General features: G+C 39.9%; 1 protein-coding gene across 6 annotated transcripts; it reads right to left on the bottom strand.

The window, feature by feature from the left end:
• Positions 1-1,353: 1,353 nt before the first annotated feature.
• On the bottom strand, positions 1,354-22,322 carry TIAL1 (TIA1 cytotoxic granule associated RNA binding protein like 1). 6 transcript variants are annotated; one of them, XM_052676709.1, is made up of 12 exons: positions 22,033-22,322; positions 15,996-16,092; positions 12,085-12,234; positions 11,722-11,776; positions 11,323-11,410; positions 9,380-9,455; positions 6,904-7,012; positions 6,530-6,625; positions 6,359-6,443; positions 5,934-6,057; positions 5,297-5,436; positions 1,354-4,397 (listed from the first exon to the last, which is right to left on the bottom strand). In XM_052676709.1, the coding sequence occupies exons 1-12, from the start codon at positions 22,059-22,061 to the stop codon at positions 4,280-4,282; spliced, it is 1,167 nt and encodes a 388-aa protein (XP_052532669.1). In that variant the 5' UTR covers positions 22,062-22,322; the 3' UTR covers positions 1,354-4,279. The 6 variants fall into 6 exon arrangements, with proteins under 6 accessions (XP_052532669.1, XP_052532670.1, XP_052532671.1 ...); XM_052676710.1 differs by having other exon boundaries at positions 12,085-12,183; positions 22,033-22,317; XM_052676711.1 differs by lacking the exon at positions 22,033-22,322 and adding an exon at positions 21,639-21,774.
• Between the last annotated feature and the right edge of the window lie 1,876 nt (positions 22,323-24,198).

Below are 24,198 nucleotides of genomic sequence, written 5' to 3'. Positions count from 1 at the left end.
AGAGTACACTGAATTCCTTGACACAAATCCATTGTTTTTCCTCTCAATAAAACCAGACTGCAACTTTGGCAGTTTACTGACAGCCTGTGTGTAAAGAAACAAGGTAGAGCACTGTTTCTTCTTACAGCATATCAGGAACACTTTAATAACCAAGACTGTTCAGATCAGGTTTAATTAAAGCATGAGCGGCTGTGTATTTAAGCAAGAACTCATTCAAATAATCATTAGTAACGTCAACTTCCTGAAACATTACTCTTTAGATATTGGAGAGCAGAGCATACACACAATCTAGATCTGTACATATCCCCAGAAAGATGACAAACAGCATTCACTCATCATCACAAAGTGCTACTTTTCAAAGAACATCCAGTAAACATTTCTGCATTTTCTCTGACTTGAAACAGTGGTACAGTGGGGGAGAAGAAAGATTTCTATGTGACAAATACCAAAAAACACAAACATTTTTAATTCTTTTTCCCTTTAAAAGGGCAACTGGAATCTCAGGTTATCTGCAATCAGACATGACAAAGACCTTCCCAGCAGCTACTGCCTCACAGTTACCATTTAAGAACAGAAATAATATTATACAGTGAACCCCCTAAGTCTGCCAGTATTTAACAGGCATCATATAAGATCAGAATAAAATGTTCACTCAGCTTCAAAAGAACACCTTCCTGCTGTTAAAATAGCAATCCAGAATAACTTCAAGTACCCCACGCTATCCATAGATATGAAGATTCAAGTTGAAACAAGGCAGTTCTTTCAACTCCCCCCCATTTATTTTTTTTTTTAAATCACACTGAATAAAAGATTGCCTACGTTTTTCAATAGATGAACAGTGCAACAAAATCTTTTATTGCTGACCAGGAAAAAGTTCCACGTGATTAAAACACAGACTTGTGCCTTGTTCAAAAACAGTCAGATATCAGACACTAATCATGTCCATACAGTTTCAGTCCACTTCCTTGTGTACAGGCACAAGAAAAGCAAATCACTCATTTTCTTTAAAATTCAGGCTCATTCACTGTGAGTTTTTGGTGAGCAAAAGGACAGAAATTCTGAAACAGTGAACAGCTGTCTTATGAGGTTTACATGTAGGAAGAATGCACCCAAAACTTCAACTAATATACACAAGGAGGCAGGACTGGTGGAAACCTTCACGTCACCTCAGATTCACAGCCTTCCTACCGCAGCTCCACAAAACACAAATTGGCTTTATGCGAAAAACTGTCCATAAAACATCTTTTACACAATTTCAAGTGCATAGTTTACATGTTCAGCCTTGTATACCTGTAGCCAGATTTACAGCAAAGAGGGAAAATGTTTTGACAGATGACAACAGAGGATAAGCCCTTCATCACGTTTCACTTTTATTGAACATTTTCTGCAAATGCAGCTTAAAACCTTGTTCCAGATTGCACGCATCAAGTTAAGCCATGATAAATCAATACTTGTTGAAATCCAAATCCTGTTAGGTAGTGGTCGATTTCTGTAGTTAGAGAAATTACAACAGTGTAACAGTCATTCATAAAAGCAGTACGGTGCAAGAGGCTCTTTGGTGCCAAAAAACTGTCAGTTATGCATTTATGAATGCTACTGAGTAGAAAGCAATCCAAATTACAACTCCTCCTCGCAGTGCTATAGAAACATTAAAGGACACTGGAGACTCCTATATCTCGAGCAGTCTGTGAAGAAACATCACCATTAAAGAAAAGCTGCATAAAAACCAATGAGAAAAGGCTCAAATGAGAAAGCACATCCCATCTCTCCTTCTGAAGCACAGGTCAGGCCATGCCCCACTCTGCAGCAGGCATGTTTTTTTAATCGGATTTGAAGTGATCTGCACAGTGAGAGCTGACGGATCGTTACCTTAAAAGTTACACCCACTTCCTCGGGCGCTTATGTGGCAATGTACTTCCAACATCTACATCCTCATTAGTGCCTAAGAACACACTGCTCACAGACCAGCACGAGCCCACGACACAGTCGTCAGTCCAATACCTTGAGCTGTGTAGAAACCCCGGATTTCAAGTGAAGTCTAAGAAACCCCAGGATAACTTGCAAATTCAGAGACCTACTCACGATTCTTTTGAGACCACGTGAGTGTAATAAAAATGCAGACTTACTTGTGAGATTTTCCTCCCAACTACAACGTATAGGCCGATCCTCGCGTAGATATACACATATATACAGAATTTATAGAAAAATGAGACCTGCAGACAAGATTCCTAACTTGAGCAAAAGAACACTGCACGTACAATAAAGGAGAAACAGAGATAAACAGCCAGTTCTGTCATCACAAGCACTTACGGTTCCACGCTAACTTCGGTCATTATTGCATGCATTAGAAGCCTGGAGCTGCAAGTGCCTCTGAGCCTCAATTGCTCCTCCAGAATATCTCACTTTCAGCCTTATCTGAAACTCAGAGTACTACCAAGTATGTCACATAGAAGAGGAAGAAAAAACTCATGTGATTTGCTACAGCGTTAAGTGTCGTTAATCGCACAGCCTGGCTGGGTTTAGCAAAACTGCAAGTCTCCCTTTCAAAATCTACTCTAACTTGCAACGCCTGCGCAGGAAGGAACACAGAAAGCACACAGCTTCTCACACTCGTTTAGAGCTAAAATATCCTCGTGTGTCTTTTAAAATGCAAGTCCTTGTTTCGCTGGACTATCACTGCAAATCCTACATTTAACTGTGCTGCTTCAGTGTATTTCTGCACACAGCTGAAACATTTGCACCCCCTAGCTGTCATAGGTAAGACACAGTACTTATATCTACCTTACATTCATTTTAAACTTCAAATTTATTGAGGCAGTTTATATCAATGTATCCATAAAATTGTTCAGAAATAACCCAAGTATACCATTTAAACATCTTCGTGATTTATCCATTTACACACTCAGTACACAAACAACCCAGCCTCTGTACAGGTTCATCACATGCAAACCACCCATAAAGACAAAAACTTTAATTAAAAATAAGTCACAACTCAGTGTACTGTTTCAACTGCATCTCCATTTACCAAATGGCACATTGAATATTCTCTAAAATAAGATGTTTTTAACAATCTTGTTAAAAAATTCTTGGGCAAAATATTTCTAGACTTAAAAAACATCAAGATTTTTCAAAACACTCAAGATACTATACAACTTATAATAACCTTGAAATAGGTTTACAAGGTTGTTAACCAAGGTATTTACATACCAAATAACGTAAAGCAAAAAATCCCTATTTCTAATGACCAAAAGGTGATGCATTAAAGATTTATGAAATTAAAATTAAGGCTCTTTGTTATAGTTCTTTATGTAACTTTACATAATAGCCAACTTTGGAAATGTCAGTCTTGCACATTCTTGTCAATCTACTGCATTCAAAGCAGCAGAGTATATTAAGTATTACTTTGAATAATTACATTGCTACTTCTATGTTTGAGCATGCTTTTGAAACACTGTAATTATGAAATATTTACAATGTGTAGCCTTCAAACCTCATGTAAAAGCACAAGTATGACTGTTCGATTTGAATACAAACAACATACTTGCAAAAACATTTTTTCTTCTCAAAACTAAATGCAAATCCCTACAGTCTTAATAAGCAAACCAGCTCTGAAGTTATAATATGTGCCTGAATGTGGACAACAGAAGTGAAGTAACTCAGACAGTACTGTTTTTCATTTCACACTGAACTATTCTTTGTATCACACTGTTTTCTTTAAGCCTGTAGAAAAATGAAACATTTTCTTAAAAAATGATTCCAAGACCTACGTATGCTTTCGGGGCGATGTCCATAGGGTCCTTGAAAACTCAATACTGTCTAGCAGGTTGTAATGATTGGTCCACAGTTTATTTCAGGATGTGTGTTCAACTAAAAGCAACTTGCTGTTTCTCAGTGTCATTTCTCTTAAAAAGCACGGTGATATAAAACACTGAAGACAGAACCAAAAAAAAAATGGAATGGTAACCTAAGGATCAAATTCATTAGCCATTTCTCCTACTATATCAAAATTTGTAGTCAGAATTGTCTTTATTGACTTTATTTTTAATTTTTGTACACAAAGAAAAACATGTTCATATCCATCATGAACAAAAACTTAAAAAGGCAGAACTAGAAGACATTTGTGTCCTTCACCAAAGCAAAGCTGTGCTAAAGGTTCCAAACATTTCCATTTTTAAAATAAATATTTTCTTTTTTTTTCATTGTCTACATTCCAGTCTTCAGAGTGTCACTGGAAACTGCAGCCTATCATGAAATACACACTTTTAAACAGAGTCCCAGCTCACTGCGTTTGGTAGCTTGCCATACCATATCCAGCTTGGTTAGGTATTACTGGAGCACCTTGTCCCTGGGCAGGCTGAGCACCAAATCCACCCATCCAGGCAGCAGATGGAGATTGGCTTAAAAAGGAACAGGAAAGGAAAAAAAAAAAAATAAACAGAGAAAATCATGCAAGCTAGTCAGATATTTACAAGATAGCAGGCTAAAGGAACGTGAAACACTTCCTACACTACCACTGACACCAAAATAGAACAACTTATTCTTCTGTGAGTAATTCAGAAGCTTTTTATACCAGGTTAAATGTTACAATGTGTGGTTTCTCAAAATAACATAAGCTTTTTTTTGGAGAAAAAAAACAGTTCCACAAACCTTGGATTCTCGTTACACATACACGCCTTTGGAGGCAGCTGTCCTACAGGCACGTGCCTGTAATTCAACACCAGTGATGCAGAAACACAGAAAGTCCCCAGTCTTTAATTGGCATGAATACCACTGGTAGCTTTTTACCAGAGCTTAATATGCTTAACTGGCAAGAGGTAATGAGTAATTAAGAAAGCAAAGAAGCTATTTTTGCTTTAAAACAAACAAATGTGGCCAACACTTCAGGAAGATACCAAATATTAAAAGTCCACTAAACGCTGAAATTGCAAAAAAATTTTAGAAGAGCCATTATGTAGGTTATTTCCCCAACAATTAAAAAGCCCTTTAGCTCCCAGGTTCAGACCTCTCCAGTATTCACAAGCAGAGATCATGACTTTTTAGCTATTGGACACAACCACCGTCTCAAACTAACATAAAAGCAGTCTTTGTTTACCTTGAGTCTCAAGACACCCATATGCACAAACCATCTTATGAACATGCCAGAGTGACTCACCCCACTATTTGGTCCACAGTAATCATTAAATATAAGCTTTAGCACATTACAAGGCGTGAAACCTTGTGCAATCCTTCAATCAAATAAGCCTGAAGCCCAGACACAACATTCCTGAAACGTTTAAGATTAAGTACAATTACTCACTCTACTCCAAAACCCTGTTGATTCCATGCTTGGCCATACATTCCATACGATGGTACTTGCCATCCATTCGCCATATATTGCCCATACTGTTGTGGATTTCCATATACTTGGCTCCATTGACCCCACTGACTGTAATCCACCTAAGGAGAGAACAATTCTTAATACTTCAGGGTCTAGAGGTGAATTACGTTCCTTCCAAAGTGCTACAGGTAAAATTTTTGACTCTGTTCAGTCGCACTGTCTACAACTACTGAGCCATAGTGAAATCAGAATAATAAGTGAGACAGCACCGCAACCTAATTAGATCCTTGTACTGAAAGTGTGTGAGCACACCCACTTTAAATACCAAGGGATATTTGGAAGGACAGTCAGCTAGTCTGCAGTAAGAATGCTAGCAAGAATCAGAATTACCTCCAAGTTTCTCCCTATCTTGAATCATATCCAGAAGACAGATATTCCACCAAAATCACTAGCCCAATTTGATGAACAACTGGAACATAACTGAGACAGAACATGGGATTTCATAAGAACGCTACCACATTGAGCTGTTATAATGGGAGGCATTGCAGGTGGATAATTGGTTGCTTTTGTGACACAAATACAAGAACACACAGTGAAAAGGATAAAACGCAGTTACCTGCTGGAAGTTTTTAGTCATATCAGGAGATTCTTTACCCCAATAACATTTAACAACATGTCCTTCAATTGTGGTTCCGTTAACTGAAACAATAGCATGTGCTGCACTTTCATGAGTTGAAAATCTAAAGAATGTAAAAACAAACTAACGTTACTCTTCATAGCACTTTCAATTGATTGCTCAAAAACAGTAACTCTACACATGCAGGAAAATCCAGTGAAAGAGATCTGCTTTCATACACCATCTTCACAAGTAAAAAGATTGGTGGCCACTTTTAAAAGCTGCAGATTTTTCTAAGAACACACATTCTCAGAACAGACTGTAACAGATTTTAAGACACCAGGAGTTCATTCAAACACAATCCACGAAAGATCAAACATCAGTATATTAACAAAATCACAGATTTTCTTTCTCTTCATCCATACCTGACAAATGAGTAACCTTTTTCTGGAAACACTCTTATTTCCATTATCTGTCCAAACGGTGAAAAAGTCTGTCTCATAAGTTGATCTACAACACACAGCATGCTGGAATTAGTAGCCATCTTGATGCCCAGAAAGTTTTGGTAATAAAAGGATCAATAAAACAAATCGTACCCGTTAGCCCAGAAGCAATTCCTCCACAGTACACAGTACAATTTTTTGGACTTGACTGATTTACTACATCTTCAAATCTTAATTGTTTTGTATTATCTGGAAAGAGAAGAGACTGGTTTTAAGCATCAGCCTGACAGCAATCCCAGCGTCCCAGATACTTACCTCATACAGATATAGAAATTATAGATTTAAAAACATCCAATATCCAGTAGTGCCACAACTATGTTAACACAACACAACAGGGGGAAAAAAAAATTAAGATCTAGAAGTTAAGCTAGATATTCAATTGAGAAGGACAAGACTTCGGCAACACTGTCACTCTTCTCCACTTAGCAGTGCCATGCAAGAGATCAAACAGCTTCACAGGGCCTTACTTTCTTGTGTACTTTTGGGGGCTGGTGGTTTCCGCGTTGCCCAGTTGGTTCTGATCTGACGGCCTCCTAGCCACTGGCCTCCCATGTGTACAATAGCATTTTCTGCATCCTAAAGAGATCAAAATAAAGACCACTAACTCATGCGAACAAGAAGCACGTACAGGTCTACAAGATTTAATTGTCCGGTAATTCCAGTGATGAAACTGGTAACTGCCTTAAAAGCCCATGAAATTCAGCAAAGCCAAACAGTCAAAATCAATTACCATTAAGACAGTCTGTCACACAGAAGGTTCTCACAAGTGATCTGGTAAAGCCCTCCCTCTCCCTGCATAAGCAGTCATTTTGTCAAGGCAGTGTATCTGCATCAGAGTATTTGATGGCTGCCCAAAACAGTACAGAAATCAAGATGCCAGAAGTGATTATTGAAATGAAACAATTATAATTGGAGAAAATCAAAAGATTTTGCCAGCTGACTGTATAAAAAACAGAATATACTAGAACATAATTGATAGCAACACATGCAAGGTAAGGAAAGACCTTTTAATCATCAAAATCTGACTGGCAAATTTCTCAGCTGCAATCCAACTCAAGTTCATACCATGCAGAACGTGTTACAAGATGTTACTTAAAAGATTCAAATGCAGCCTTCTGTAATCTTTATTTGTGCCCAACATAACAGACCCCATTTAGGTAGAAAATTTTCAAGTTCTGGAGGGCTGAATGCTAGCTAATAAAAAAATCTCTAATGCCAAGCCAACAACACATTGAGCATGCAGCTTCCTGCCATCCATTCCTTCACCCCCACCTCATCCTCTCTTCTACCTTTTGGAGGAATGCAATTTTTGTCTGAGCATAGACTGCATTTTAACTTTTGTAAATGTTAAAGGCATTGTATTATGCATATGTACACAAAGCCAAACAGTCATGGCCCACGAGGCTTAACATCTTATCTTGAACATAAACTAAAAGACAACCTCTAGGTTCACACTGTAAGCAAAGGAAAGGTTTGCCAATTCTGCAAGAAGCAATTTGTCCCCCCTGCCAGCTCTTTTGAAATAAGAGAGGCAGAGCAAACAGTACGTATGTTTAAAACGTTCCTCCAGGAGAATCAAGTTTAAGAAAGAAAATGTAAAGCACAAGAGACAAAGGGAGCACATGGACAACTCAAAGGTGAGTGACCAGCATCCTCCTGCTGCACATCGGAGACTTGTTAGAACAACACTCATCTCAGACACCAATGACCCAGGACCTCGAGCCCATGTAATTATACACACTGGTCATTATGAAGACATCACATATACATAATGAGAACTTTATGAGAGAGGACCAATAAGGGGAAAAAAAAAAACAACACAAATCTTCCACCTGTGCTCCTTAGCATAAATTGAAAACTGACTAGGAAAACAAACTAGCTCAAGTGATTCCCGCTGCTAGTCTTGATGATCCTAACTGTGGCAAAAAAGGAACTGAGCCCATGCTGCCATAACCATTTCAGTTCAATGCAACAGTTCAGTTTTCTTATTACTGTAGTGTGCATTAACACCCAAAAATGCTTAAGGAAAACTTCACACAACTTCCCATGCTGTCCTGAACGCATCTCGAAACACAGCTCAGTTTTCCTTAAAAATTAACTTCAAAAATTACAAAGAATTACTTGAGGCAGATGCACTGCTATGAACAGTAGGACAAAACACTACTTGTTCATCAGTGATACACTGACTAAGTTCTACAGATAACACCTACAATACCCCTATCAGAAAGGGACGCCAGTCACTTGTCTGAACCATTATTTCATAAGCATACATAAAGTTATCCTTTCTGTAATAACACTCAGCACAAAACCAAGCAAAACACTCGAGGCACAGAATCAAATCTTAGCTGTAAATTAATTGCTCCGTGCAAAGAGATTTCAAAATGCTGTAAAAACTCAAAAGCAAAGGACCAACCCAGAGCTCCTTTAATGAGAAGCAGACAAACGAAATCAACTCCACTTTAACATACAATACACACAGCAAGCAGTGCTGGGTACTCAGCAAGGCTGAGCTTTGGCATGAACCTAAACCTGTCTGACACCCAGCCCAGCTGTGCACTGCCACAGCCCCACTCCTTAGGGAAGGGCTCCAGGATGCATTCTGTGGGAGCTCTATCTTCACATAGAATCCCACACCAGACTGCTGCAACTCCTCAGCTAACAGACCCAAAGCACAGCATTCCAAAGCTCTGATCTCGACTCCACGCACTGCAGAAGTGGCTCAATGGACAAAGATAAACAACACCACGTTCCTGCAGCACTGCAATCGTCTGCATCGTTTCAACCCTTTCTAAACATATCAGACATTTTTTACAACGTTAACTTTGTCTTCTAAATTCACACGTACTTCACTTGGGAAAGCCTGATATGCAGTGAATACAGAACAGAGGAAAAACAACAAATGAAAATCTGCAATTACTTTAAAACAATGTTGTCATTACTTACCAGTTTGTTATAAAAAGATACAAAACCATAGCCTTTTGATTTTCCAGTTGCCATATCTTTAACTACCCGTGCATCCCTGTGGAAAGAAGCACAGCTATATGAGGGTAGAATTAATAACTTGCAAAATAAAAACTAAAAGGAACCACACACACTGTATTGTGAGCATAATTTTTCTTATAAATTCAGTTAGCCCTAAAACTAATCATTCCTGAACTCTCCCTATCGTTTCTTTACCTGTTAGAAAAAAGCAGTAGGACAAAAAAAATAACATGTAATAGACATGCAACCTATCCACATAACCTGTACTGGCTATAACTAGAATGGTCAGATTTGAACTATAAGAGAAACAAAATTGCCTTTTCTAAAATTCTATTGGCTAGGGTCCTCTAAAGTTTACTGTTCTATAAATTACTGTAACAATTCTATCTAATTTACCATGCATTTTCTAAATAGTTAAATGTCTTCTGCCTAGTGATACAAAATATATGAAATATTAAAAAATCGAAAAAGAGGAAAAAATAGGAATTAAAAGGCATACATGGCCTGTTAACAGATTTCTTTATTTTTCTTGGTCAATTCTCTACCATCATTTTGGAGTTTGGGCAGCTGTAAATTTTGAAAAATTGACATTTTCAGAAATTTAAGAAAGGAGAATAAAACTAACAACAATGCTAAGCACACCAGTACGAAAACAACAAATTTACACAGAAATTTTAGTGAGTAAGTTAAAATGATTGGAAATATAGAACTGCACTGAATATAGAATGTTAAAATGTAAATACTAAAATATGTATATAATAAATAATGTATAATAAGAATAAATAGAAATGAGAAAAAATCTACAACTGAGTTCCAGTGTGCACAGTTCCTTGCAGTTAGCCTTCAAGATCCTGTCCATTCTTATGAGCAATTCTGCAAAATAACCAGAATGCTATTACTTTTAATTGTGACTTGGACTTTAGAAAAACTGCAGGTCTCAGGTATAAATATAGATCGAGAAACAGAAACCTGAATTATTCTCTTATATAGATTTTCAAACAGCACTACTTACCACATTAAGAGACAAAAAGTACACAAAACAGCAGAGGCAAGAAATAAGATTTATGGTTCAATTAAAAACATGCGTACAGAACAAGAGAAAATCAAGGATTCTGTTCTTAGAAATACATTCTCATGAGGCAGCACAACAACGTTCACGTGCAACTTCAAAGGATTTCCATAAAGATAAGCCAATAGCAGATAACAGACTTTTTTGTAGCAGTGCTTTTGCACACATACTTTAGGACTTACAAGCTTTCTTGTAATGTCAAATGTGGTCAATTCAAAGATAAGATCATTTGTTGCCACCTGGATTTTCTGAGAGAAGTTTAAACTCTCTCTCAACTAACAGAAGTGTGCACATATAATTTTGAAATCAATGGCTGATCACTGCAATCTCAGCTGTTATCCAAAAAAATTATTTATTCTAAGAAACATTAGCTTTTGGAAAATTGTCATAAGCTGTACTAGTTGCTTCATAAATTTGTATTATAATTGAGTGGCTTTCTATACAGCCTATAAAACGCAGTATGAACAAAATACACTGAAGATGCCATGTTTGTAATCGTAAACTCACTATTCTGTACACATTCTGAACAATAAAAAGTCACACTTAGAAACAGTCATCAAATTTTACTAAGAAGTTGAAACATAGTAGGGTGTAACTTAAAAGCATACTGCTTTCAGCAAAACTGAAGCACAATTACATTACTGGATTTACAAACATGTGATAACAGATATAGATACAGACACGAAATAATAATGATCCCTCTTCACTGCCCACCCAACAAAGAAATTGACATCAGAAAAATCATTTAAAAGATAAGAAATAACATTTCAAATCAGCACAAAATGTTCTGTCATGTTTTCTAACCGATACTGGCAATGTTTGTTATGATACTTACGATATTTTACCAAAAGGAGCAAACGCTGACTTGATATCTTCTGTTGTTATTTCTGGACTTAAATCCCCAACGAACACATGGAAGTGATCTGAAAATAAATAATTTGCTAATCAAATATTTAACTGCTATCTAAAGCTCTAGCTCCTGAAAAAGTGACGCTCTGTGCACAGCACTGGGAACCACGAACAGTCAGGATTCCACTTGATGAGCAGCAGCAATTAAGTCTGTTCGCTCCAGTTTCCCCAGTTGCAAAACAGAAACAGAAGAATTAGTCTGCAAAATTCTATTAAACACAAGATGGGAAGGAGAAAAGTTACATTTGAATGTATTTATGGCAATTACTACCACGTGCTATGAAGTATTGGTGTAGAAGTAATACTGTGCCATTACTTTACTTACTGGATGTATCTTTTTTCTGGCTACTTGGTGTTGTTGCCCAGTTTACTTTGACCTCCTGAAAATAAGTACAAGATTTAGTATAAATTCATAAAATTCCTACATGTCATAAGGTCATTCAAGGGCTGGTCACAATTGTCAGTGTTACCAAATCATCCTTCACTATAAAGGACTTAAAAAAAAAAAAAAAAAAAATCACAAAGAATGTTTTCTAAATACCATTTTTATTTTCTACTGAACTTTAACAATATTTAACTTTGGTAAACATTTCTAACAAACAAATATCCCATAGTTTTACTAATCCATACATGTACTTTTTACAAAGACAGTATCCTTAAGATTAAGATTACAACATAAACAACTTACCTTTCCCAAAATTTTTCTCCCATTCATAGCAGCTAATGCAGCAGCTGCATCTCTGTGTTCATAAAATTCCACAAAGCAATAAGGGTCATTGCTTGTATGCTGCAAAACAGAAAATCCAACAGAAGAGTTGACCCTTCTGCTATCGGGTTGCTGAGAAGAAAATCCAGGAAAATATATTACTTATAGCTAGAAACTTTAAGAATTACTTCATTAGATTTATGAAATAGCCTTTGAAATTACACTTAAATGTAAGAAACTTTTAAGATGGACTTTTCATTAAAGGTCTAGCAATTTCTGAAGTATAGTTTACTTTTTATGAGGCCTCAGTACTTCTACGGAACTAAAAATAATTCAACTACCAGAAAAGTGATCTGAAGACTGGATGGAGAGGAGGGAAAAACAGGAGCAGAAGGAACCAAGACAATTTGCTGCCTCTAGCAGATACTCAAAGCTTGAAAGGTTTGTTTCCCACACTCTTTTTTAGCGATTTTCTCACTCCTGCTACTTGTCTCTTGTTTTATTTGTCTGAAAACCATCCACAGACAGCAACCCAGAGATGGCATCCCCTTGGCCTCCAGTGGAAAATGTTACACTTAGTGACTGCGAAATGCCTCTTAAAAGGTCTGAAAATAGTTGAAGATCAAGGGAGAAGATACTAATCAATTGATCTCTACTCTTTTATCTTGGGTAACACCTCTTTCTGTAGGCTGACTCAAAAACAAAGCTCCCTAAGGTATTACATGTACCAGAGTAGGAAGTGCAACAAACACAAAAGTCTTCAGGAAAGCTGATCAAGGAGAAGTCATTATGAGAATCCTAACTTAAATACTTTTAATCTCCCTAAAAAAATGTCAGAAGTACAAAAGCTACAGCCTCACACTCAAATATCTTCATTACCTACGCCACCCGTCCATGGACCAAAAGACAAGGGGTACAAAAAGAAACAAAGTATTTCTTACATGGGCAAGGAAGGATCTAAAAACTGCTTTGACATCAATACTTTTCCACATTAACTTTTGCCATTGCCAGGAAAAGCACAGCACTAACTGAAATTAAGAATAAGCCTTTATTCGTTTTACTACTTAACTTCTGAACGTTCATTTAAGGATATATAAATAAAGAAATCCTAATTCTGCCCTATAAAACTCAATTGTACATTTTCAAACATAGTTCTGCCTAAATCTAAACAAGGGAAGCTATGAAGATCTGATCGCCAAACCGATCACAAGGCTTTTACACAGCTAAAAGGATAAAGCAGTCTGAACCTTCCACCTAAATAATTCACTGTTATGAGTAGTATTACTAGGTGTTCCTACCACGCAAAATAACAGACAGTGAGACGACATATCTGAGATTACAGCAAGGAGTTTAAGTCACAAGAGCCATGAAGTGCTCTGAAAGCATGTTGCCTCGGATGCACTGAAACAGCAAGCCTCAACTCAGCCCTTTTTCCATATGACATCTCTGCTGCACTGAAAACAAGATCTGTGAAACCCACTTAAGGCCTTAACAGATTTAGTGCAGTTTACACCTCAGCTGAAGCATATGATACGTAACTTTCATACTGTGAGGAGGTCTTCTTTTGCACTAAGAATCTGTCTGAACAAAAAGAGCAGCCTCTTTTGTAGATGTCCAGCTCTTTAGGTGCTCAAGATACCTGTGAACGTTAGCTACAGCACTCCTCGCAGTATGACATGCTCCCAAAAGAAACACCTGAAACCTCTTAATCTGGTCATGCCACAGCTTCTACAAACTGGCTAAAAATTAGAAAAAAAAAAAAAGAAAAAAAAGCAAATGGAAAACATTCAGGCATAAGCTTGACTGACTGAGATAGCAACAATGGGCAGATAAGAACTAAAACGTAGCACACAGCAGTGGCTATGAAAAGCTTACAGTACAGCATTCAGAAGGATGGTCAATAATCACAAATACTTTGACCATTAAAAGCACAGTAGCTGCTAATTCCAGCCTAGAATCCAACCACTTGAAGTTAACTGGGTACTTAATTTCAAGGTATAAGCATATTACTTCTGTATGTCCTTTCAGGATTTTTTCTTTTTATTTTTTTTTTATTGATTACTGAACCACTTCCACATCGTATAAAAAATGTTAAAAATCTGCAAAATACACAGGGAAGGCACTGCTAAAGTCTGCAGTACACACTGTTTACAGCTGTTACTGTAGCAGGCTTGCAACTTTACTTAAAAAAAAAGATGCTGTCCTCTCTTCCTTCCCCCAAATTAACTCCCTGAAGTGAAAAGTAACTTCAGTAAATTGATCCATATTAATACAGAATCTACAGTAGATCTCAGATGCACAAGTATACCTGCAAGGATGTAACAACACCCCTCCCAAGTGCGCGGAAGGTGAAAGCCACTGCCCTTCCTCTTCAAGTATTAATTCCCTTCTCATTAAGATCCTTCCCCCCCTTCCTTGTGAAGCCTGCCAGATGACTTCAGGGCAGCCAAGGTGGACAGCACACCGAGTAAATGGGCAGTGGAAGATCACAGAATTTCCCTCCTGATAGACTGCCTGGTGACAGGTGCTAAGGTCAGCCGAGTACATTCACTTCCATATGACTGAATATAGCTGCCAGTAGCTTTGTTTACATTCTTATTTCATAAAGATGTCTCGCTTGTTATTTCTGTGGTTATATTAAAATAAAATAAGCAGAGGAATTTCTTGTCTGGTTCTTAGGGAATCAAACTGACGCTGCCACCTCTCAATCAGCCAATGGTTGGAGTGGCAGCATTCTGAACAGTGTGACAACCACTATTTCTTCAGAAAAAAACCAGCAGCTGTGCTCTGTAACACATTCCATTTTGTTCTGCTCATCTTTCCCCAATAACCTGGCAGAGAACATGGCAGAACTCCTTTTACTTTCTCTAGAAAGTTCTAACAAAAGTGCCACGAGATGAGGATTAAACAAGCATCAGATAGTTAATGTGCAGCCAAAACAATACAAAAAACCTACAACGTGTCATTTTGAAAGGAAAAGAAGATCACAGAGGAATTACAAGCAGCATTCCTAGAATGATGAGTCTTATGATCAGGCTTAATTAATATTTCATTAATGATCCTGACAAGAAAACTTAGGTGACTGTACTAAGGAAATCTGTAACAAGTTAGTAGGAGCCACCAGAAATAGCAATAAATGCATAAAGAAAAACACAGTTTTAGAACCAAAAATAAAACCACTTCTAATTAGTCCCTGCCTGCCAGAAACTCATCAGTTATAAATGAGGAAAGAAGGAAGTCCATAAGGCAGCAAGAAATTGCTGATGTGTCAGGAAGATTACAGAATTGGTACCAACACTAACTGGATCACAGAATCTACAAGTGAAAGAAGATAGTATTAGTACTTACCAACACATAGCACTAAAAACCTTATTGGGAATACTATGGAAACTGCTGCTTTATTCCAAGAACAAACAATCTAAGAACAGGCAGGTGAAGACTCGGATTGACCAAAAAAAAAAAAAAAAAAGAGGCTCAGGAATAGCAAAACATTTTGAAAGATTTTTGACTGCACATCCATACTGAAGAAAAAGGGAAAAGAATTACTGAGACTCGTGTGTAAATTAAGTCTAAAGCAGAAAAAGCAGCCATGAGTAACATTGGAAACAACAAAGTTTTTGATTGTCAGAACAACACGGTTCTGAAGAGAGAGGGGTAGCAATCCTTTACATTACAGTGGAATCTCATCATCAGCTGATGAAACAGACATGGCAGGGCTACCAGCAAGAGCACATAGGAGGTCTCTTCAGCAAAGAATTGCCCAATAAACACAGACAGAAAGAAATCAACCCTACCATTATCAGTAACACAAAAAGATGCCCTCAACTCCATTTATTTTTGACAATTTCGGATAAAATTGTATTTGCTACTCCTCTGGAAGTGAAAGGTCTTACCTCTGTTATCATTTTACAGCTTTTGCATGGTCCAATCTGGCTGAATAACTGAAGTATAAGGACTTCAGTCACATCTCTGGAGAGGTTTCCTACATAGCTACACAAGGAAATAAAAAAAAAAGACATTAAAATAGAAATTTTCATCTTTTAAAATGTAATTATTTTAAAACCTTAAATAACTATTTAAAATCCTGGGCATCTTCATCTGAAAGATGTGATTCACAAATGATTTCACATTATGGCTACAACACAACATTCACATGGTCTTTCAGTATAAAGCTGGCAACACAAGTGGGAACGCAGTGCCTGGAGCAGCCATAACATCGCCATCGACAGCCAGCGCCAAAGCTGCCTTTGGCAGAGAAAGGTCAGAAACTGGACAGCACTGCTCAGGGATGCTGGAGAGAAAAAACATCTTTGCCCAGGAGGTTGAAGTTTCACTTCCCACTGAGCATCTGAACAAAGCCAACTTCCCACTGGGGTACAAAGCTCATACCAAACTCCTGCTATTTCAGTAGTAGCTACTGAAGGTAGATTATGCTGCCTTCAAAGGACCAGCTGCATTTTGCTGTTTTCCTGAATTGGAAAAGCAGCCCAGCCACCAAAAGGCAAGGCACACAGCTTACGCCATAGGAACGCTGCACACATTATCTATCTCAGCAGCTACCAGCTCCCCCCAGATTTGGTAGTTTTACTTTAATATCACCCATACTTAGACTTTACCTATGAAGTCATAGAAATTTCAGAACATGGAACCATTTTTATGAAAAAATAGAGACACTAGAGACGCACAGAGATAAAATCCAATAGCAGCTCAGAAACCACTCCTAAATATCCATGAGAGCATAACACTGAAAAATTAAAGCCAGGTCACAGAGGTGGCTGAGAAAAAGTCAAACACACATCGAATGCTAAAAAACAAAAAGCATGACCAAACTGGAATCACACTCTATTTATCATCAAAGTGATCAGTCAAGAGAAGGGCTCCTCATATCTACACTACTCAAAATCACAAAATCACTGGCAGAGGTGCGTTCGTCGTTTCTAAGAACAATTCAGTCCAAATATAAGGTGCACAAATGTAAATCTGCAATTTAGCTGCTGTAAAAAAATGCACATTTGAGTCATTACACTGTAATCTACTACAGATTTTCATACTACAGCAAACAAATTCATCCAAGTTGTCAATACACCTCAGTGAGAGAAACCTGAACTCGTACTTAGTTGATGCACAAGCAAAGCTCTTGTCAGAGCAGCAATTTAAGCATGCACTTCTCTCGTATCCAAGTCAAATTTGCAAAAGCTATGTCTGTGTTTGACAGCTGGACCTTCATTTGGATTGAGCAAGATTAAAACTGACACTACTTGTTTTTATTTGAACCCCACACGAATAAATGAATATGTTTTCCTCTATGCTGACACTCCTTCAACAGCTACCCAAGAGCTCCATGCTCTCTGCTTGCAGGTAAATGCTACAACAAGATCCAGAGTGGCTATTTCTTGTGATATCACCCGAACACAGGAACATCCATTTCTTTACTTCCTAACTAAATATGTAGGAATTAGCAGACATCACTAATGGAAGCTGCATTCATATCCTGTGTAAGTAAACACTTGACAAATTTAAGAAGCAACTGGCCTTATAGCAGGCTCTATCTTGCTGACTCTTCAATGCCCTATTCCAAAAATTCAGTTGAACATTCAGATCTTATATTTGAAACCTTAACTCCATTTGTTAATTATTCACTAAGTTAAAGCTGCTAGTGATTTGCAGTCTGAAGCGGAAATACCAACCACAGCACATATTACTAAAATCCAATGGAAAATATGATTCCTAGTAGGAGTTCCTACATAAAACGTCTGTACTGACATGAGCTTATTGCCAGCACTTGTTCTCCTTGTATCTCCTCAAGCTGTGTTAGCTAACAGCACACGGAAGTAAGCACCTGTAGCACTGACATGAAAGAAAATACAGTGAAGCCCTTTTAACTTCAAGTCCTACTGTGCAGTCAATACAGGAAGCCAAAGTCTCAGTATCTTCTGCATAATATTAATATTTATTTCAGAAATGCAGGAACTCTGAACAGCAGTTTGAAGAATTCTTTTTGGTCTAACCAAAAAAGTCAGGAAATCTGTTGCTTCAAAATCTGTCCAATTAAGATAAGACAGGACAACTTTCAGAAGAATTACCAGCTGGTTTTCAATACCACTGCATCTCCTACCAGGCAACTGTGAGAACGTGACATCATAAGTTTCAGCTACAAAACGGGCTGCTTCTTCACAAAACATAATAAATCAGCAGTGTAATTTGGGACTGCCTGATGGATAGATGCAGAAGGGCTGTAAGCTCCTCATGGTCCATCAATTCTCTGTGTTTATGATAAATACTGCTTTGATGTCTAACATTACTGCAATCAGAACCCATTAATATATTTCACAAGCTGCTAACGCTCTCAAACTTGAACACACACCCTGAGACTGCTTCACAAGGAGAGGTTCATGGAACAAAGACAGCATACACACAGACCCAAATCTCTGGAAGTGCACGTAAAATAAGTGAATACAAACCACTACAAGTTTTTGAAACAATACATTAAAGATGAGGGCTTGATGGTTACTTGCACACTTGTAAGTTAGTACATTCAGTACAGTTAAAAGATGACTTGGAAAAAGAAGCACCATACCAGCAAACAGCTTCAACACGCTATGTCTGAATGCTTGTTGGGCTCCACCATCCTCACCAGATCCTTCCAGATCAGGATATACTGTAATTCTATGAATACTGTATCACTAAGGAAACAAACACTCTACACACTTGGAGCAGAAACCTTACCTCCTGGAAACGCAAAGCTTCTCAGCTGATGCTAACCACACACTGCCAGACAATTGGGGCACCTCTTCTTCACCTCAACTCACACGATAGAACACAATGCTTCCTATTCTACTTTATGAAGCCAAAATGAGCAGGAACACACCCAAAGAAAACATGACTTTCAAAAAGCTGTTCTACAGTGCATCAATCTTTTTGTTTTGTTACATCCTATGGAATACATCGTTCAAACTTACAAATCATCAGAAAGCTCAACAAAGCAGCACTTCCTACACTCATATATGCTGTTAGCTTGGTTCATGTAACAGGGCAGCGAAGTTCTGGCTTTTTGCATGCAGGCAATCATGTTTGCTCTCTTCCGCAAGTTTGAACCACTTAAATACTAATTAATAAGCACGTATAGCAAACCAAACCAAATATTATATAGCCTGATACAAGTTTCAATATATTATACTTGAAAGTGGTTGACAACACAAACAAGAAACTGTATTTGAAATTCTGAGATCTTGCAAAGTTGCATGAAGAATGAAAGACACATTAGCAGTTAGTTTCAGAATTAAAATCTTAGGCTTGAACAAAAAGATTCTCTTTGTGGGGGTAAATGGGTTTTCATTCACTTCAGACAGCCAAGGAAGAAAGGGATGTTTAGAGCCATTACTTTCAGGTCCAGGAAAGCTCCCCTACACACTGTTTGAATGAAAACCAGAACAAATGCTTTCCACACTTATACAGACAGCATGCAAGAAGTGCTATACTAATGCAGAAAGTATGATAAGCAGTAAGGTAACTGACGGAGTGAAAACTGCCTAGAAACCTTGGCAGCATCTCTCTAATGGCAGTAGTGAGCTATAGGAAATAACGTGAAAAATCTACGCAGCAGAACTCTACCAAAAGAATCTTGCTCTGCACGAGGACGAACCAAAACAAGGCACAAAACTTAAGCAAACCCAACTCAGTATTCACAGTTGAAGACCTGCACTTCTGCATCCTACCTGAAGTCCACAGTACTCAGCATACAGTGTGGCAAGGCTAATGATGGAACAACCTGCGTATATAATGACTGTTCTTCATTTTATTCTACAGCCATTAATAAGAACATGAAAATCAGCAACTTTTTCTTCCTGTTGTTAAGGGGCAGCTAAAAACACCAAGAACAGACAAATGTTGATGTCTGATAGCACAGTTTTCACCTTAAGGTACAAACTGAACTTTGCTATGGCTCATGATGGAAAGAGATCCAACAGCACCCACAGAATGTTCTGTACTACATCTGCTTTGAGGATCGCTGACCAAAATCTAGATGCTGCTGTGAAAAATACCACAGAAAGCCCATGCTCTCAGGTTAGCTTCACCTTGTTTCAAACAGTAAGGAAGAGTTTTGGGCAGAAGACACTTTCCATAAAGGCTACTAGTGAGGAGAACTGTGAGGACAAAGAAAATGTAACTGGCATCTAACTTCTATTGTAAGCCTCAGAAGATATCTTAAATTCTTTGAGGTTCACAACCAACCATGATTGAAAACAACAAAGCAAACCCTTTTGGAATTTCCTTACTGAAGGAATAAACAAAATACAAAAGACATCTATTAAGCTGCCCTTAATTTATCAACCAAGCACTTCTGGTCAAATAGCCACACGAACAATTTATTCTTCATTAGACTTCCTCCTGTAAAAACAAACTACAGAGCTCAAATGACATTATTAGTTGTTCTTGGGAGGCAGTGAGCCTTTTATGTATATGCAAGATCACAACTGCTCTATGTATGACAAGTATCAGCCAGCAAAATAATCTTAAAATAAGAACTTGCAGATATAAATTTGAAGATATTTCAGGAAAAAAAAAAAAGCAAAAATGTTCATACTTTATGAAAAGTGCCCTAAAAGGATAAGAGAGAAGTAACCCTATGTTAGGGTTAGGATCACTAGAAAGCTACTAGGAAATGAACATACGTGCTGTTCATTACTTTGACAAGTTAAGTAGAGAGTCACATTCATGCAATACCACATCTCTGGCAGCTGCAGTGATGGCATTTCAGACACTTTAGCACAAAAATAATTTTTCCTTCACCAGTGACTATGTGCCAACTTCAGCCACAGCTGGGTGCAGTGAGAAGAGCTCACTTCAAGTGCTGTTAAATAGGAGTAAAAGATTTTAAAACTTCGGCTGGATATAGCACTTACTTAAAAAGAAAGGAAAAAAAAAAATCGAGGAGGAACAAATCAGCAAAGGAAACGGACCTGGAGTGAAACACGGTGCACCTTTGCCCTTTTCCCTCTGCTCATTCTAAAGCAGCGCTCTGGAAACTACTCCCACTGTCAGGGCCAAGCACATTCGGACCACTCGAGACCTCAACACAGAAAGCATTGCGGATAGATTTATTCTATCTAACCCAAGGACTGAGCAGGTATCACATGACACTGCAAGCAAGTTAAGAGAACTTTGGCAGACATCGGGAAGAGTGGAAGGAAAAAAAAAAAAGAAAACAACACACCGCAAATTGCCTGGAAAAGCCTTAAATGCCAAGTCATCATTTTGGTACTAGAAATAAAACAGAGCAACTCTGAGATATTCTGCTCTGTTTCAGTCGTTCCTCTTAAAGCACCTGGAAGCCTTTCGGAGCGCTGCCATCCCGGCCCGCACAGACAAAGCTTCCATGGAGCCGTGCTGTGCCGAACAGCCCGCAGTGCCTCGCACCCCGCCAGCCGCACAGCTACCAGCGAACGGAGCGATGGAGAACGATCTGCTCCGCATCGCCTCGCGTTACAGACAGCCCTCAGCCTAAGAGAACAACACGCACGCAAAAAAAGCCATACCTGCAGAGTTGAAAAGAACTCAACAACAAAACCTCGGCGCTATATTTTCGGACAGGACGCGGACAGTTACCAGACGTTGTGTGGAGTTTTTTTTCCTGCCGGGCCCACGGAGCGCCGCCCGTCCCGCCGGGGCCGAACAAAGAAGTTGGCGGGGCCGGGGCCTCAGCACCGCCGCGCTCCCTCAGAGCCCGCCCGCCCGCCGGAGCCTCCCTCCCTCCTTCCCTCCCTCCTTGCTTCCTTCCCTCCCTCCCCGCACGGCTCCCGCTCGCCGTCCCTCCCTCACACGCCGCCCGCCGGCACCGCCGCTCGCCGCCCGCACCTCCCCGCCCCCGCGGCCCGGCCCCGCACCGCCCTGCCCGGCCCCGCGGTCCCCGCCGGCCCCCTCCCCGCTCACAGGGTCCGGGGCTGCCCGTCGTCTTCCATAATGGTGCGTGAGCTCCGCTCGCGGCCGGGGGCAGCGCCGGAGGGGGGGGCTCCGCCGCGCGGGGAGGCGAAGGGAAGGTGAGGCTGAGGGCCCCGGCTGCCCCCGCTCCGTCTCGCCCCCTCTCCAGGTCCCGACACCGCAGCCCGAACGGGAGAGCGAAGAACCAGCACAAAATGGCCGCCGCCACCAGACACTCAGGAAGCCGCGCTCCGCGCAGCCGCGCCCCGACGGCCCGCTCCCTCTCGGCCCGAGTTCTCCTTCCCGGTCCTCTCCGCCGCGCCGCGGAGCGCTCTGGGGATCGTAGTCGCTGACGGAGAGAGCGCGACGGGCCGGCGGTAGAGCGGCGGAGGCTTGCTGGGTGTTGTAGTCCTTCGGCGGCCCACAGCGAAGGGGGAGAGCAGGGAGGGAACTACATGTCCCAGCATGCACTGCGGATTGGGGAGCTGCGCGACGCGACGCTCCGCGGGTTGGCGCCGAGAGGCACGGGAAGGGGCGGTCGTGCGCGGTCCCGGCTCCCGCCAGCTCGGCGGGAACGCGCAGCGGCTGCGTGTGCCATGTGGGTGTAAACGTGGAATCGTAGAAGTGCTCAGGTTGAAAAAGACCTTCAAAATCAAGCCTATATGTATACATATATATATATTCTAAGTTCTTTCATTCACTCAGAACCCCGAAATAATGAATGCTGTGTTTTATTGTTGCTTTAAATGAGTAATTTCTGGAGGCTGGAGATTCCACTTCAGCCTGGGTGCTGTGCAGGACTCCCAGCCCACTCTGTCACTGGAGGGGACAGCAGCATTACAGCTATTGGGCTTTTTAAACTTGCTTAAAACCAAGGGAGGAAACAGATAAAAGTGCAAATACCATTAAAATGTCATATAAAGCAGGTTCTGACTTTTATCAAGTTGTTGGTTTCACTTCACTTAATTTCTTCTGGAAAGATGTAAGCATAGCTGGGTCGTGTCAGCATACACTGTCAGACATCCACCAGCCCAGTGTCAGTTTGTTGTAAAGATTACAATTGCTATTGAGTGTATCATGCTCAGGGGGCTCGCTGGGCCTGGTGATCACAGAAATCACAGAGTAATCATTTAGCCTGGGAGAGACCTGTAAGGCCTGCTGCCAACCCAGCACTGCCAGCCCCTCCATCCGCCCTTGCTGCGGTCCCACAAGCAGGCTGCTGCACCCACAGGCTGCTGAGGGGCCTCAGCTGAGCTCCCAGGGCAGATAACTGAATATTAGCACTGCTTTTCGGCAATCCCAGCATCAAGCCGATGTCCCTGAGGGCTGTGTGGAAGTGGTTCCTTCCTGGGAGATGCTGGGGATACAATCTCCATACTGTGGCCTGTGGTGAAGGCCACAGGAGAACTTCCCAGAGCCTGCAGTGCTGTCACCCAACACATAATTCATACTGACAGGGGAAAACAGGTTAAGCTGGGCAAAAACAGCCCGGGATTCTGTGATGCCACAGTTTTGTGATGCTCTGACTCTGTGATCCCATGGATCTGTGATGCTCTGACTCTGTGGCTCCGTGGTTCTCCAATGGTGCATTGAAATGCATACTTCTCATCAAGGTGAGCACACAGACAGCTAACAAACTGCTGTCACATGCATGGAATATATTTTAGCATGCTGAAATCAGTTTTCAGCTCACTGCATTATTTTTCTGTTATTCCCAGAAAACTTCTGTGGAAAAGGTCTCTGACATTAAACAAAAAATCCAAGCTCACACTACTGAAGTGTTCTCACAAAAAAAAAAAAAAAAAGCTTAATGAAAGAATCTTCATGGTGACTTCTGTTTTTCTTTAGCTATTTTAAGTCTTTAAACTTTGAACAAGTTTAAGTCTTTAAACAAGTCTAGCTAATTTAGCTAGACTTGCTAAATTAGGAATTGTTATTGAGGAAATAGATCAGAATAGCTGTGTTTGGGCAGAGTATGGGTTCCTCACAGGCAGAATGATCATTGCACTTTGGAAGCAATTCAGTTTGTGTACGCATTGAGCATTTAAGTACTACTGAATGCTCTTCCTCTTCCAAAATAGTAACACTGTGAAGAAAACTGCCTCTATAGTTATCAGACGGTATATCTTCATGCCTGCTGCTCGCACTGTGATGTTTTCCCATCTTTAACTTAAACAC

Source organism: Tympanuchus pallidicinctus, unplaced genomic scaffold, assembly GCF_026119805.1.
Source record: "Tympanuchus pallidicinctus isolate F22 unplaced genomic scaffold, pur_lepc_1.0 scaffold16, whole genome shotgun sequence".
Classification (NCBI taxonomy): Eukaryota; Metazoa; Chordata; class Aves; order Galliformes; family Phasianidae; genus Tympanuchus; species Tympanuchus pallidicinctus.
The sequence above is the reverse complement of the archived record's forward strand: the minus strand, read 5'-3'. Positions and strand labels throughout refer to the sequence as shown.